Below are 15,762 nucleotides of genomic sequence, written 5' to 3' on the forward strand. Positions count from 1 at the left end.
TTAAGGGGACTTGAAACCATGCATGTCATCTGAGGAAGGGATAGAGAGAGCTAGTGCGGCTTTGCCTGGAGAAGACTTGAAGGGGACATGAGAACTGTCGGCAGGGATTCAGAGGCCTGTCATGTGGCAGAGCAGCCCTAGGGCAGGCTGGGGACTGCGGCTGCAAGTTCCAGGGAGACAGATTGGACTAAGCACAAGCCTCAGCAGCCTTTTCAATGGTGTCTGCAGGAGAGCCAGTCTCCTGCAGGAACAGCTCCCTGTCACCACCAGGGCTATCCAGAGGGGATCATGCATCATGGGGCCTGACTCTGACTTCCAAGGTCCCTCGCAGCCTAGGGACACAGTGACTCTATCCTCCGGGAATGATTTCTTCTGGCTGGCAGGCGAGAACACGCTTGTGCCCCTTGATGGTAACAGCACTTGAGGGCATGCTGGCCAAGGACACCTTGTCACTTTTATTTCCAACATCAGTGCAATCTGTAATGGCAAGCATTTGTTTCACTCTGCCTTCAAGGGCTGTGCAAAGGATGCTGAGGGGTCTGAGAGATCTTGTGGGGGAGGGGTCGGCTCCTTGAATGATAATAGCATCCACGCTGCAGGAGACCCTTGAGCCACCATTCCAGAAGGATTCAACTTTGCTCAGCATCCCCTTCTTCAAATGTAATTTTCTACAAAAGCCCAAGATGTAAAGCCAAGGGAAATGATGCTGATTTGATTGAAGAGGCCTTCAGCCTTCTCTGCTCAGAATCTATCTCTACAGCGCCCCCCCCCCAAAAAAAAAGAGTCCAGGGAACACTAGGTGTTCCAAAGAGCACACTTTGACAACCACAAACCAATATCCAAGGCAAAGAGTATGGACTCTGAGCCGGACTGTCTGGGCTTGAACATCAGTTCTCATCCACTAGCTGAGAAACTGAACATAATGTCCAAGCCCTCTAAGCCTCAGTTACCCTATCTGTAAATGGAAACTAATTTATAACATTTATCTCATTTGCTGTCATGAGGATGATGTTGTCCCTATAGGTGAAGTACCTTTCACATATATGACACTGAGGTTCCAGACATTAGGGCTTGTCCATGGCCAGAGCTCACTGCTGCACATCGGGAGTTGCCTATGATTTAGAATGAACATTTGGTACAGGAGTGGACTTTGTAGGTTGGCAGGCAGGGGCCTGGTGACGGCTGTGTGAGGGTGACATGTCCTTGGGAGCTCTCAGATGTTGGTTTGACCCAAACAGCCTTCTAGAAAGAATGGGTAGTAAATAGGCTCCCCAGGGTGCTGCAAGTGGTTGTGGGAGGGAGCCTGGGGGTCTGAGAGCTGAGAATGACCGCCTCTGTGAGGCCCATATACAAGTGACCCAGAGGAGAAGAGAGGCATAAGCTAAAACCACAGGAACCAGGACCAGACAGATATCGTCAACTCTTAATTACCACAATCACTGGCACCAAGAAACCCATGCAGGCTCCTCTGTAAATAAACTGCATCCTCTTGATTTAGGACACATCCCCGTGCACACATATTTAGAGCTCATGTATGCTCCTTGTTGCTTTTTTTCTCCGTTCACTCCCCCACATGGTCATTTTTGGTCCAGGTTTTGCATTCTGTACATTTGTTTTGGGCTAATGTTTACAACCCCCTGTGAGGAAGACAGGGGAGGCTGTTAAATATGCATTTCCAGAGGAGAAAACTGAGCCTCGGAGTTAAGGAACAGGATCTGAGCAGAAACCTGGGGTTTTCCTCTCACCGTGGCTTGCCACTCCTAAAGTAGGAGGCCCCAGAATGCATACAATGGAAGCTTTAAGTGGTTTTTGTGAGCTTTGATGTCCCAACAAATAATACTGAGGAGGCTGGAGCCAACGGGGATGAAAAGGCAGGAAGCAAGCCTGGGGGGTTAGAATGGAGCTGAGACCAGGAGAGGGCTTCCAACCCAAGGGGAGTTGAGTTAATGTGGGCAGAACATTCCGGATACTCCCTTCTCATTGCCCATGTCACTGTTGAGTCTTGGCCAAGCTCTTAAGGGAGTCTGAAGGTGCTCAGAAGGCAAATGTCCTTTGGGCCGGTTTGCTGTTCAGAATTAGGTGTGGCACATGGACGCACAAGAAGACCACACAGAAGCAGTGACTCTTCTAGGATCACTGATGAACCTAAGGGGCACATGTGTCCTCTCGAGAGTGACACAGATAGAGTTACCAAGCCATGCGTTTCTTCCATTTGTACTGATGAAGAAACTGAGGTGCCGAGCAAGGGAGGGACTTCCCGAGTTCAGGCTGGGAGAAAAAGCAACGCTGGGACTGGGTAGTGCCAGAAAGAAGGGGTGGGGGAGGGGGAGTGTTCTAGGGGCTCAAGGATAGAGTGGCTCTGGCCCATAAAGCTCTGACTGTGTGTGTCCTCCTCAGGGGCGCCCACCCGCGATGTCCTGCTGGTCTCTGCAATCATCACCGTCAGCCTTAGCGTCACTATCGTCCTCTGCGGCCTGTGCCACTGGTGTCAGCGCAAACTGGTGAGGCTCTTGTTGGGAGACCCTTTGAGGCCCGGCCTGACACTGCATCAGCCATACTGCAATCACTGGCTATTGAATTCTAAAGACTGGCTAATCAGAAGACCTGTCTGTTTACAGTCAGGGACATGTACACAGAACTTCACACCACAAGCTTGCACATACTCAACCCCTTTCTTTGCCTGGGTTCGGGTCCCATACATCCTTTTACACCCAGGAGGCATACACGGGGGAAGAGGTACACTTGCAGAGCACTACAGAGGAGCATGTGCTCACATGCCCCACCTCATACATAAAGAACTGCAGGCACACACGCGCAGACTAAGAATTGAGGCCCCTGAACCCTGGTGCGTCGCATCCTTCTTTTCCCTCCCCACGCCCCCCAGTGGGCGTGGCCAAGACGCATAGCCTTCTGACCAATGAGAAGGCACTGCCCGCCCCTCCCCACCCCCCAGCCGCCTGCACATCCATCCTGATTCTCCTGGTTTGTACAAGCACAAACGGCTTCTTTTCATTTTTAACGAGGGCTGGGGAATTAACGAGCGGGATTAGGCTATCAATAAGTAACGAGACTGTCAGGAGGGACATTCATCACCCGAGAGCGCCGGGAGGGAGAGCTGTGAGCCACTGGTTCCACCCAAACTCTGCAGCTAGGCAAGTGTTGCAGCTCCGCAGGACCCCTGGGAGGGGGGGTGAGGGGGCGGGGAACTTCAGCCTGAGTCCTACCTCCCACCCTGCCTAGAAGCATAGTTGGACTTGTGAGAGCTACAGGGAGCGATCTCAGAGGTCTGAGATGTCCCAGGTGTAGGCAGGAATCAGACACACACACACCCCCCTTATACCCACCGCCTTCTCTAGCTCACAGTGGGATGATTGGAAGCAGCACACAGGGAGGAACCATAAGGACCGGCTGAAAGCTGATTCTTAGGCCCTGAGTGGATAGGGGCCACATGCCCCACACTCATGTAGGAAGAGAAGGGGTAGACACCTCTGGAAAAGGGCTTGAGATCTGCTGAGGAAACCGTGGGGAGAACCTGAGAAGCAGATATCCCAGCATGGTTCCTTCAAGAGGGCAAATTCATTTCCTGGATGAGCCTCTCCATTCTGGGGCAGCTCCCACCCCTGGGGAAGAACCACAGGCTCAGCTCCCTGTGTAAGTGTGACCTGTCCCCTGCTGTGGACTGGCGTGTGAGCTAGCTGCCCTCCACTGTTCCTTGGTCTACTGCCTCAAAATGCCAAGGCTGGAGGGATTCAGGCTTTGTGCAGTGTCTTCTGAGACTACGGAAGTGACTGCTATGCACACACTGCAGCCTGGTGTGTGCCTTGTTGCCTTGTTGTAGGACCAGTTAGACCTCGTGAATGTGTTTGAAGGCAGAGGAAGAGGGCTGTATGATCTGGTGTGTGCGTGCTTGAGTGTGTGTGTGTGTGTGTGTGTGTGTGTACACAGCAGGGGAAGCATATCCTTTCGTCAGATCCCTGTTTAACTGAGATCTGCCCCATGTCCTAGACTCCTTGCATAAGCACTGTGCCAGTCTGAGTTGTTTGTGTATGCGTGTGAAGGCACTCTTTCCAAGCCCAGAGTACAAATGGCCTCATCCCACCATCACTCATCTCCCATGGGAATAGAGTATGAGACAGAGTAGGTGGGGACTTCTAGCACCCAGTGCCTTGGGCAGCTGGGAGGTTCTGAACCAGCATCCTCTCTGGCCCGACCACATTGCATCCTCCAGTCAGGAACCTTCTTCCTAGGACTCTAGCTCATACTCTGTCTCTCTGGACTTGCTCTTTATAGACCATTACTTTCTCAGTGCCCACCCCCTGCCCCAGAAATGCCACCCCAAACTCCTGGCACCGTGGATCCCTGATAACAGTCCCTTTTTACCCAGGCAATTTCCTTGGTCTTTGGAAGGAACATTAAAATGCTACCTCACAGACAGCAGCTGGGCCTTCCTGTCCCCTCAGCCACAGTGACTCGATACCTTGACAGCCCAGATTCTATTTCCAAACATTAATAACGCCCTTAATCTCTAGCTGGCTTTTTCCAGATCATCCCAGCAAGCCCCCTCCCTCACAAGCAGGCTAGTGTCATTTGGCTCCTAGTGTCTCTTGGACTTCACTAGGGTTTTCTATGATTTGGGTTGTCCTATGAAATTCTCCCTGTCCCAGCCCAGTCCTACCCTGGGTCCTGTCCCACATAGCAAGCACCCTGGCTCCTGCTACAGAGTTAATCGCTGCGGTCAACAGGAAAGGTTCTCTCAGCTGCAGAATCTCTCCCAAATGTCCCAGGCCATTGAAATCACCAACCCCAGCCCTCCCTGGTCTGGAGGAAGGGGCAGTTGGGCATCCTTGGAAGGGGGTGCTAGCTAAGGCAAGGTCTCCTGCCAATACCTAAAAGAAAGAGGAGAAGGTGGAGGGATTTCCAAAGTCCCCCTCAGAAAGGCCCAGCCTCATACTGCCCAGATGCTGGGGAGAAACATGTCTCCAGTTCCTACCTGAGGTCCTTTCAAAAATAGTCCTTGGTGACCATGGCGTGGCCCAGCCCCTGATGGTCCCAATCAGCATTGGGAATTGTCTAGAATTTGAACCTCTAAATAATGACTGACCAGAGGAACCAGAGAAAGGTGAGGGAGGGTAGCTCTGTGGGCCTGGAGGGCCCAGCATCTCTGTATTTGAATTTGAAGATTTGAGCTCAGGGAAATAGCTTGAGGCCCAAAGGCCCAGCATTGCTGGGGAAATGGGAGGGCCCTTCAGGTTGGTGCTGCAGACTACCTGTAGATACTAGGTCCACTTTAGGTGCTAGAGAGTGAACAGTCGAGCCTTTGTGGGGCTTTGTGCCAGAGTATAAGATCTGACATAAATAGCCGGGCAGTGGTGACACACGCCTTTAATCCCAGCACTTAGGAGGCAGAGGCAGGTGGATTTCTGAGTTCAAGGCCAGCCTGGTCTACAAAGTGAGTTCCAGGACAGCCAGGGCTACACAGAGAAACCCTGTCTCAAAAAACCAAACCAACCAACCAAACAAACAAACAAACAAAACAAAACCAAACAAAACAACAACAACAAAACCCAAAAAACCCCAAAAGATCTGACCAGGAGCCTCTTCTCCAGTGGACCCTCCTGGTGACATCAAACCATTCCAGAAGGGAATAAAGAGAGGTCAGGGTGGGGGGACTTGGCCAGGGTGACATGTGGTACTGTGGACCTGCTAGGGCTAAATCAAGGTGCCCTGAGATATAGAGGTGCTGCAGGTAAAATGGAGAGAGGGCTCTGCACTCCACATATTTCTGGGAGCCTTGCTGCAGTTCCCCCAGATTCCTGTGGCCATACAGCTGCCAGGGAGGGGCCTGTGGGAACACGGCCGTGGCAGCTCTTCTTCTGTGTTTGGAAAGATGGAATAATTGACTGTTATGGTTGCAGTGTGGTGCATGTGAGGAAATGCTGAAGCGGACACGTGCCTGCTTGCATATGTGTGTGTCTGTATGTCTGTGTTTCTATCTGTTCCCACTCTACTAGGACGGGGCCAGTTAATACCTGATTGTAAAGGGGGCTGCAGAGCAGATCTGGCTCCTGTCCAGCCTGCCTCCTCGAACTGCCCTGCATCATCCTGGGGCCTGGCCCAGACCCGAGGCCCATGGGGTGCTCATGAGGACGCTTGGTAGCAGCCAGGAATGTTAATGGGGCTGGGCTCTGCATGAGCTAAATTTAGAAACCCAAGCCGAGAAGGTGAATGGTGCTCACCTTCCCAGCAGCAGACCTGGTCATTGCTTTTCTCCCTTGCACTGGTGGACCAGGATGCCCACCCCTGTCCTGCTTCTTTCCTGCCCACACTGGGCTAAGCTACTCTGGGTTTTCCAGGGGCCGGCTACCTTGTAGCTCAGGAACCTCTGAACTGAAACTGCTCTCTTCACAAAATTATCTTACAGAAGCCCTGTCCCTGCCTCCTAGCCCCAGGGCACAAGGACCCCAGGAAGCCCCCAGGCAATGACCAACAACCCTGGCAGGCCCAGGCACTTGGCTTGCTCCCCGCCCCCACCACTCACGTCATCGGCCACTGCCAACCTTGCCCTACAGGATGCCGCCCCCACCATCTGGGGGTGGTGACGTGGACATTGTGACGTGGCCAGGCGCCTGAGAGCCGTCTGTCCACGGCAGAGGGAACTGTGTTTCTGGGAGCTGGGCCAGAGGCCCAGGAGACAAGCAGACAGGCCTGATACCTGAGGGTCAGGCATGAAGGATTGCTTGTGGGCAGAGACAGGTCCTAGAGCACACATGCGGCCCAGGCATGAGACAGATACCCCACAATGACAACCCACCCCTCACACTGCCTCTGGAGTTTGTTGATATCTCGTCTATCTCCTTACCTCTGGGTCTTCTGTTCTGGGGGGTTTGGGGGAGGGCTGTCCAGATCTCCCCACACCAAAGAGTAACCCTGATACTGTCTCCACAGGGTAAACGCTACAAGAATTCCTTGGAGACGGTGGGCACACCAGACTCGGGGCGTGGGCGCGGTGAGAAGAAAGCCATCAAGTAGGTGCCAGGCTGCCAGTTTGGGGGGATACAAACAGATAGCCCAAATTCGAGAAGTCCTTCTCCCTATCCTCAGACCTGGCCACAGGCATATCTAACACTGTCCTTACTCCCTGAGGCCGTGGCCATGCCCACAACCTTGGTCTCAGAACCCTGGATGACCCCAGCCCCCCACACACACTTTTTTGCTTATGCTCCAGACCCTGAGACTTTGGAGAGACTATGCAGCCTCGTTAAGCTCTGTACGTGTCCTGCTGGTTCTTCCATCCAATCTTAATATCGTATACACTGTCCCCACCCACTCTAGCAGGCCCCTGGACCCTCCAGCCTCCTCCCCAAGACCCTACTTATGGTCTTGGAACCCCCTCTTCATAGACTGGGTTCCTTTTCTCACACTCTACTCATGTTCCCAGGGTAACTTGGAAAGGGTGGGAGACAAACCATGAGGACCCCAGCCAGCCCCAGTACTGAGTTCCAGGGAATCTGACCCATGGGGAAGGGCTCTGCCCTCCTATTGCATCGTGTCCCCCTTTAAGTCCTACTGATTGTACCCTGCCTAGGGTTCCCTACTAAGATCTAAGAACCTAGTCCATAGACTAAGAGCACCTTGCCCGGCTCTCTGCTGAGAGTCACTAGGGGACAATAGGGAAACCCCTGCCTACCTAGGCTCAGGCTCTGAGAATGGAGCTTTCTCCCCTCGCTCTCCACAGAGACCAGGTCTTCACAGGGAGTTCTGTCCAGCCCATTTTCCACTCTAAACTGGATGGGATCAAGCCTGCTGGCCAAGGGGCTTTGCCTGGAAGCTGAGCCCCCAGCTCTACCCATCCCCTACCCCTGTCAACATAAGACTCCCCACTTTCACTGCCCCTTCCCCTGCACCCCTGCACACCCTTGCACTCCTGCATCTCTCATTCTTCCTCTTGCTCCCCTATCCATTCCCAAGGGATCCCTCCCTGCCCCTCCTCTTTTTTTCATCTCTTACTCTGACCCTGTTTGGGACTTTCATAGAAGTCATGGGGTGGTTGTCTGAGGTGGGGGGTGAATAGAAGGGTGGGCCAACTGCGGGCTTGGGTGGGTGGAAGGCTCAGAAGGAGACCATAAGGAGTCTTTGAAGCTGAGTTTGGTTGCAAGCTCTTCAAAGACAGGAGCTGGTGGGACTCAGGGGCTGTTTGCAGAACACAGGCTCAGAGCTTTCTGAAGGTGAGGAATTGAGGAGGATCACGTGAGGGGGAGCAGGAGACTGCCTCCAGTCCTGGCTATTTGAAGCCTGGGTGAGGATGGGTGAACATAATCTCCCTAGACAAGGTGCTCAGGTCAAGGCAGGCATTCTAGAAAGGGTTCTCTAGCCAGCAAGGAAAAGGAAGGCATCAAGGCAGGAAGCAGGCTACAGCCAGGGCCCCAAAGGACCCTCTCTAAGGCACAGTGAGGGCACAGTGCCCCTCGACACCCTGTGGACCCAAAGTCCACAGCCTGAGCCTGCTTCCACCTGACGGGCTGCCCCTGGGCATAGAAGCCAGAACTCATGTGTGTCCTTGAGTTTCTCATCCTGCGCAACTTACTTACCGCACAACTCCCCAGTGGCTTAGGACTTCCTCCTAGGGGAAGCGCTCTGTCAAGGATTCTGGAACACTCCATTCTTCAGCAACGCTCTCCCAAACTGTGTTCCTTGGCGAACTTGTGCCTCCAAAATGATGAACATTTCCAGGGGTTCACTGCCAACCCGGTCCAGGAGACACGACACACTCCACCTCCCTTTGGGTGACACTGATGGCCACTGACACATTTAAGACTTCAGTAAAGGGACACGTTTTCCCAGTCTTCTTTTAGGAGAGATCTTCTCTTTATAGAACCATAGTAGAAAACCAAGTGGCCCCAGAACTCGGGGTGGGAGGACAGCCTGGGATGATGCTGATCAGGGTGGGAGGACAGCCTGGGATGATGCTGAGTGGATCTTCTCCTGTAGGCCTAGATTGGATAGAGACCTGGAGGGAGCAGGAAAGGGGAGCCTGCCAACCTGCTTCCTTCCTTGAAGGCCTCATGCAGGGTCTCTCCGTCCAAACAAGGTCTTGCTGGGGAGTGGAGCCAAAAGGGTATCCCTGATGGGCATGAGATCTTTTGTAGAGAGAGCATTTTCCACTGGTGACTATTCTGCCTCCCTCCCCCGCCCACTGCTCCCCCTGACTCTGTGAGCTGCCTCAAGGCCTGGGCTTGAACTTTGTGCAGAGACTCCCCTGTGAGACATTTCCAAAGAGTATCTATAGACAGTGACAGTCACCTGGGAGAGTCAAGGCCACCATCTCTCCTCTGGGCCCTGTGGTGGCTGTCTAGCTTATCTCATTTTCTTCCCCATTCCTTCATCTCAGATGAAGCATCAAAGTCAGGATGTAACATGAGAAGCAGCTCCCCTGAGAACAGTTGATTCTTAGGGGAGCATGCCCCCGAGTTGCCAGCCCCTCGCCATATTTCACCTTGCCTAAGCAGGGACACAGGCTAGACTTCTTCCCTAGGCTCTTACTCCAGCATCATTCCTGTCACCGCGCATGGCTCCCTTCTAGAATGTGGCCTGGGAGCTACCTTTCTCCCCCAGTGAGCAGTCAGTACTCTTAACTGCTGAGCTATCTCTCTAGCTGGCCCTCAGTGCCCAACCCTGTCACTTTGGGAGCCCAGGAAATTAATAAGCTGTCTGTAGTTTCTGGACATCCAGGCCATGTCCTGCAGGAGCCCAGGATTCTGCCACCTATTTCCCTACACAGAAATTCCTTCATCCTTTGTCCTCAGCATGTCAGCTGAGGAGGACAAGTCACCCAGAGGAGGGGTGGTGGACTGGGGTAAGGATCCCTTTTAAACCTAGCAGCTTCATCTTAGGAAGGGACAGAACACAGACTTCCCAGCAGGCCAGGCCAAGGGTAGACTGTGAACCCAAGTCTGGGCAGGTCCCACTGGCTTCACAAACATAAGAGGCCCTTCACACAGGCCCCAGAACCCAGGGTCTCGATGACCCTTGATGACACCCTCTCTGAGGTCAGAGGCCAGGATGCCTCCTTCTTGTGGAAGCCTCACCCAACTGTCCTAGTCACCTTATTTGTCTCAAGTGGAGCCTTCTGCTCACCCAGTCTCATGGAAGCCCTGCATTCCAGCCTCACCAGAAGTAGGAGGAGGCCCAGGGACATGTTAGGCCACTGGAGAGAATATGGAAGAGGGAGAAAAACGAGTCATCTTTGAAGGGAAACTGAGGCCAGAGAGAGCCAGGGCCAGCTACCAGCAGCAGGACTTACCTTACTTTCCAGCACCTTCAAACATTAAATTTGCACCTCCCCCTTCTCCCAGCATTCCCTTTGCCATCCAGGCCTTGTCTCCCACCTCCACCCCCAACCTGACCACCCCTCCTCTCTCATGGTCTTTCTCTCTCCCACCAGCTTCCTAGGCACGAGACTCTCCCGTCTGCCTGCCTGCAGCTTGTCTCCTTCCTGTGCAGCTTCCCTGGCCAGCCTTCCAGTGCATGTGTGTTTGTATGCGTGTGCGTGTGCCTACATAGATATGCGAGTTGCAAGGATGCCTGGCCCAGGCTACGGTGCCCATCTGCCCTCCTGCCTTTCTTCCTCTGCAGGAGCAGACCCTCGATGCCCCACCCTCTGTGTGCCCCCAGGGGCCCCACTTCCCTTCTGCCCCCGCAGGACTTGCAGTTCTGGTCTCTTCTTGTATCTCCCTGTTTTCTCCCCTCTCTCTCTGCCCCTCCAGCGACCTAGACAGAGACTTTTGGAATAACAATGAAAGCACAGTGCAGCAGAAATGGAGTTCCTATCCTCCCAAGGAGTTTATTCTAAACATTTCACCCTACGCCCCTTATGGCGACCCTCGACTGTCCCTCAAGTGAGTGACTTTACCTGGTTTGATCATATGTACTGAGTATCCGCGCACGCCCCACCCTTCCCGTCTCCTGCCCCCTCTCACTTCCTCTCCTGCTCATCTCCTTCCACTTTCCCCTCCATTCATCCCATGGGCAGGCTGGCCATGGAGACGAGCAACCCCTCCTGCCCCTTCACCTTCCTATCCCTCGCCTGTCACCTCTCCCAGGGCCAGCCATGCAGGAGAGCCCCCTCCGCAGCCACACCTGGTCCCTAGCCACGCCCCCTGGCTCCCCACCCTCTGTGCAGTCAGGATGGGGTTGCCCGTTTTGGTCCCTCCCTCTCGGTTGTGGCTCGCTTTTTCCTCCCCCCTCCCCCCGCTGTGTGCTGCGGCCGTGGCTGCTGGTGGTCGGTGGTCGGTGGTCGGTGGTTCGTGGCGGTGGTGGCGGTGATGGTGGTGGTGGTGGTGATGAACTCTGACTAACACGGCTTTCTCTCTCTCCCTGCCTGGGGGCCTCCTGGCCTGGACAGCCCGCTCTTCCTCCGTCGTTAACCCTTCGTTGTCCTGTGGGATAGAGTTGGAGGTGGCTGCCCTCCCCCAACCCCCACCGCTCCTGCCCTAGGCGGTGGGGAGGGGCCCCCTCCATTGTCGTGGTGCGTTGTTCTCTGACCCCAGCCCGCCCGGTCCCCTCTCTCCTCTACAGGCTCCACTGTTAACTCATTTGCAGTGCTGATGTCTCTCTTTCTCTCTGTCTGTCTCTTGTCCGTCTGTTTCTCTCCTCTCACTGTCTCTTTCTTCCTTTTATCTGTCGATGTTTTTCCTCTCTTCCCCTACCCCCAACCCCATGTGTGGCCTGCCCTCTCTCCCCCACCGCCACCCCCGGTGCTCCTCTGGCCTGGCTGCCTCCTGCTCGCCTCCAGTGGCACGCTCCTGTCAGGCGCCAAAGTGGCCACTGCGGCGGCGGGGCTGGCGGTGGAGCGGGAAGGCCGGCTCGGGGAGAAGCCGGCGCCGGTGCCACCACCCGGAGAGGACGCCTTGAGAAGCGGCGGGGCTGCCCCCAGCGAGCCGGGCAGCAGTGGCAAGGCGGGGAGAGGCCGCTGGCGGATGGTGCAGAGCCACCTGGCCGCAGGGAAGCTCAACTTGTCCAAGTGAGTGATGGCACCCCATGGCTGCCAGAGCCGTGAGCTCAGGCCTGCCCCCACCAGGGTGGACAGCGGGACCCCTGGCATGCCCGCTGCTGCCCCCAGAGGTGCCGTCTTCGGCCCCTGGTTCATTCCATTGTCCTCATCAGGCACAACCAACTCAGCCACATGCTCTCGCATTCAGGCCTCTGGCAGCTTCCCATTAATGTCTTCCTTTGCCAGTGACCAGGTCATTCATTCTCTGTCCCCAGAGCAGCTTCACTCCAGTCCTTGGGCCATCCCATCCTCTTTGACTGGCCACCCCATCTCAGCCATCAGGTCATCCCTCTGTGGGCAGCAGGCCCTTGGTTGTCTCACCATGGGACCATCCCATTCCTGGGGAGCAGGCCCATCTATCTCTCCCTGTATTGACACACTCATTAGCCAGCAGACCTTTCCTCTTTTGGGCAGCTGATGGCTCTAGGCCCAGCCTTGAGCCATTCCGTTTTGATTGATTTCATCTGCCTGTTCCCAGCCTCGCTTGTACCATGACACCATCCACCATAGGGTTTCATCTATGAGCAGCCACCATGCTGCCTCAAATGTTCATCTCATCGCAGCCATCCGCACTGGCTGGTCCTGTCTTGGTCAGTGAGCTGTCCCACTGTTGGGAGTTCTTGAGGGTTGAGATTATTGAGCCCCAGCAAGCAGCTCCTTTCAAATGTCAGAGGGTGGTCAGAAGAGCTGCTTCTTTTTAAGGGCTGCATGGGCTTACCAAGCAGTCATGGACTGTTAACACAAGCATGAGCTATCATCCCGCTAAGGATATCTTATTCTCCTCTTGACTTTCAGAACTTCTGGTCTCCCACAGTAAAGCCCTTGTAAGCCCCAGATCCTCTGAACCATGAGCACCTCACAAATTTGAATGTGGGTTCCACTTTGAGCTGTTGACACTGTTTCCTTCTTGGGCAATGGTATAGCCTCCCCCTTAGATTGCCAACAGCCTTGACACCTTCTTAGTGTTGGGCTACCTAGCTCAATTTAGGACCCTCCTGGCTCTCTTCAGAAGACACCTCCCTCCCCAATGGAGACCACAGAGGGCTAGGCTACCAGACTGAGGCCTCATTTGCTTGTTGACTCAAGTGGACACAAGTCCACTTTCTCCTGATACATGGTCTCAGGAATGTCCCTAGAAATGGATGCCTCACATCCCATCAGAGAGCCAAGGCCCCTCCCCGGGTGGCCCCGGCCCAGCTGACTGGGCTTCCATGGCATTTGCTCACTGGCTTCAGGCCTGGAGGATCCAGTTTTAGTTTCCTGTGACTGAAGGGCTGTAAATTGGACTAATTTTGGATATGATAGGAAAGTGAAATGAGGTCGGCAAGGAGACAGAGAAGACGGTGTGCACCCCTCCCCCAGCTGGCCTGCCCCCCATTGAGCTGTGGGCCTACCAAGGCTGGCGAGACCTAGGCCTGCCCTGGGGAGAGCCCTGATACTCAGCCCAAGTCAGGCCAGGCTGCCGCCTGCCTAGAACTCCCCAGCTACAGCCACGTTTTGCTTTCTTCTTTCATTCTGTCCTATCTATCTATCTATCTATCTATCTATCTATCTATCTATCTACCTATCTATCTATCTATCCCCCTCTCTTTTTCTCTGCCCATCCCACAGGGGCCACCTAACTGTTGTCTTTTGGTTCCCAGAATAGACTTAAGGGGTGAGCATGGCTGAGGTCTGGCTGCTGTGGTGAACGTGGCTTCCAAGGGCTCTGGGGCCTCCTCCTACTCCCAGGATATACTTGGCTATCCCATGGTCCTACAACAGGGGTGAACTAACTCTCTCAGTAAAGGGCCAAGTGACATCTAGGAAATATTTAGGGTTTGCAAGTCTAGCCACATCTTTCACATTTCTCAGCCTTGCCACTGTAGCAGAAAAGCAGCCTCAGATGGAGTGTAAACAAATGGCAGTGGCAGGGTTCCAACAAAGCTTTATTTATAAAAGCAGGCAGTGGACCAGATTCAGCTTATAGGTCATAGTTCACCACCTCCTGCTCCAGACAGCTGGATTAGAAAGGATGAGGAGATTGGAACCTCAGACCTAGGGAGAAGGTACTTACTTGAAGTTGTTCAACACAGTGTCTGCTCTAATTCCGTGGTACTTGAGTGACAGCTTGCCCCAGTACTGTCGTGATTGTTGCTAACCAGAGTTAATCTCTGGACAGAGCACAAAACAGACAGAAACACAAAAACTTAAGGAAAAACACAAACTCCTGTCCCCATGCCCTGGCATAGGGGCCGTTAGTGTACAACCCTGACCTCAGCTCTGAACAAGGCCACTAAGGGGTTGCTTTGTGCCCTCTGTCTAAAGCAGAGGAGCTAAGGCCTGAAGAAGTATAAGACCTCATCTAACGGTGTCCCGTTAACAATGACAGAGGTGAGTTTTGAACCCAGGTCTCTCTGGCTCTACATCACCTCTCACCAGCCAGGCCCTGTTTCCCCGTTGTTGCCCTGCCTCGCCCAGCGTGTTTAGAGATGCTGGTGGGCCAGTGCATGGACATTCTCTTATATGTAAGAGGCGGGGTAGCTACTGTCAGTCTGAATTAGAATAAAGCCAGACCAGTGACTCCTGGGACTCTCCCACTTCCTGTCTGCTCTTTCTTTGGTCCTCACTTCTAAGTGGTAATCATTCCCTAGGTACCAGGGCAGGAATTCCTAGGAGGAAGTCAGAGATCTGCCCCAGAACTGAACTCCAAGGCTGCTCTGGCCAGAGGGTAGGCTTCTGTATGTGAGTCTGCCTCCTCTTTTCTTCCCACAGAGTATGAGGAATGGCTGCCCTGCCTCCCTAGCCATTACTAGGCCAACTCTGTGCTGGCCTGGATTTCTTTCTGTCTCCAAAGGACAGTAGTACCTAGAACACAGAGGCAGATGTTCCTAGTGTCCCCCTAGTGAGATGGCAGAGGGGTGGCAGCAGTTCCCTGCCCCTCCCATTCCAACATGACAGGCAGTTATAGGGCCCTGGGGACCTGCCTTCACCACGCAGCTACCACAGTTCCTGCAGCCCACTCAGACCGGCAGAGAGGTCGGCCCAGACAGAGGTACTGGGGAACCAGCGAGCTAGGTCCAGAGGTGGGTGGGCGGAGCCAGCCTGGGAACCTCAGGGTGGGTGAGGTGGTGGCAGCGACTGCAGCAGTGACAACTCCGATGGAGGCCTGGCGAGGTCCAGCCGAGCGTGCCCTGCATTGGGGCCTCCCAGCCCTGGCCCTCGGCTTCTTTCTCTTCCACTGTGATCCCTTCACCTGCTTCTCCTTTCTCTCCTCTCCTCCACCTGCCCCAAGTTTCGAGGACTCCACCCTGTCCACGGCCACTACCCTTGAGTCTATCCCCAGCTCCGCGGGAGAGCCGAAATGCCAGCGACCCCGCACACTGATGCGGCAGCAGAGCCTGCAGCAGCCGCTGAGCCAGAACCAGCGGGGCCGGCAGCCCAGTCAGCCCACCACCAGCCAGAGCCTGGGCCAGCTGCAGGCCCACGCGGCCTCGGCACCGGGCTCCAACCCCCGGGCCTATGGTCGGGGTCAGGCTCGGCAGGGCACCTCGGCCGGCTCCAAGTACCGGGCAGCTGGGGGCCGCAGCCGCTCCAACCCAGGCAGCTGGGACCACGTGGTGGGGCAGATTCGAAACCGAGGCTTGGACATGAAATCCTTCCTGTAAGTCCTCCCCTTGAGCGGGCTAGCTCCCCACCTCCCCCACCCAGCCTCTTCCCCCCAGGCCACCCAA

At 54.6% G+C, this 15,762-nt stretch overlaps 1 protein-coding gene across 6 annotated transcripts in view; it reads left to right on the forward strand.

Moving 5' to 3' along the window:
* The window catches only part of Syt7 (synaptotagmin 7), a 61,886-nt gene that overhangs the window by 21,632 nt on the left and 24,492 nt on the right, over positions 1-15,762 (forward strand). Inside the window, exons 2-6 of one of the 6 annotated variants that reach the window (XM_029472665.1) lie at positions 2,398-2,501; positions 6,946-7,025; positions 10,764-10,895; positions 11,792-12,019; positions 15,324-15,692. In XM_029472665.1, coding sequence (XP_029328525.1) covers positions 2,398-2,501; positions 6,946-7,025; positions 10,764-10,895; positions 11,792-12,019; positions 15,324-15,692 — 913 coding nt within the window. The remainder of the gene's footprint in view (positions 1-2,397; positions 2,502-6,945; positions 7,026-10,763; positions 10,896-11,791; positions 12,020-15,323; positions 15,693-15,762) is intronic. The other 5 variants (XM_021152359.2, XM_029472666.1, XM_029472668.1 and 2 more) reach the window with 5 other exon arrangements.

The sequence above is a fragment of the Mus caroli genome, chromosome 19 (genome assembly GCF_900094665.2).
Source record: "Mus caroli chromosome 19, CAROLI_EIJ_v1.1, whole genome shotgun sequence".
NCBI lineage: Eukaryota > Metazoa > Chordata > Mammalia > Rodentia > Muridae > Mus > Mus caroli.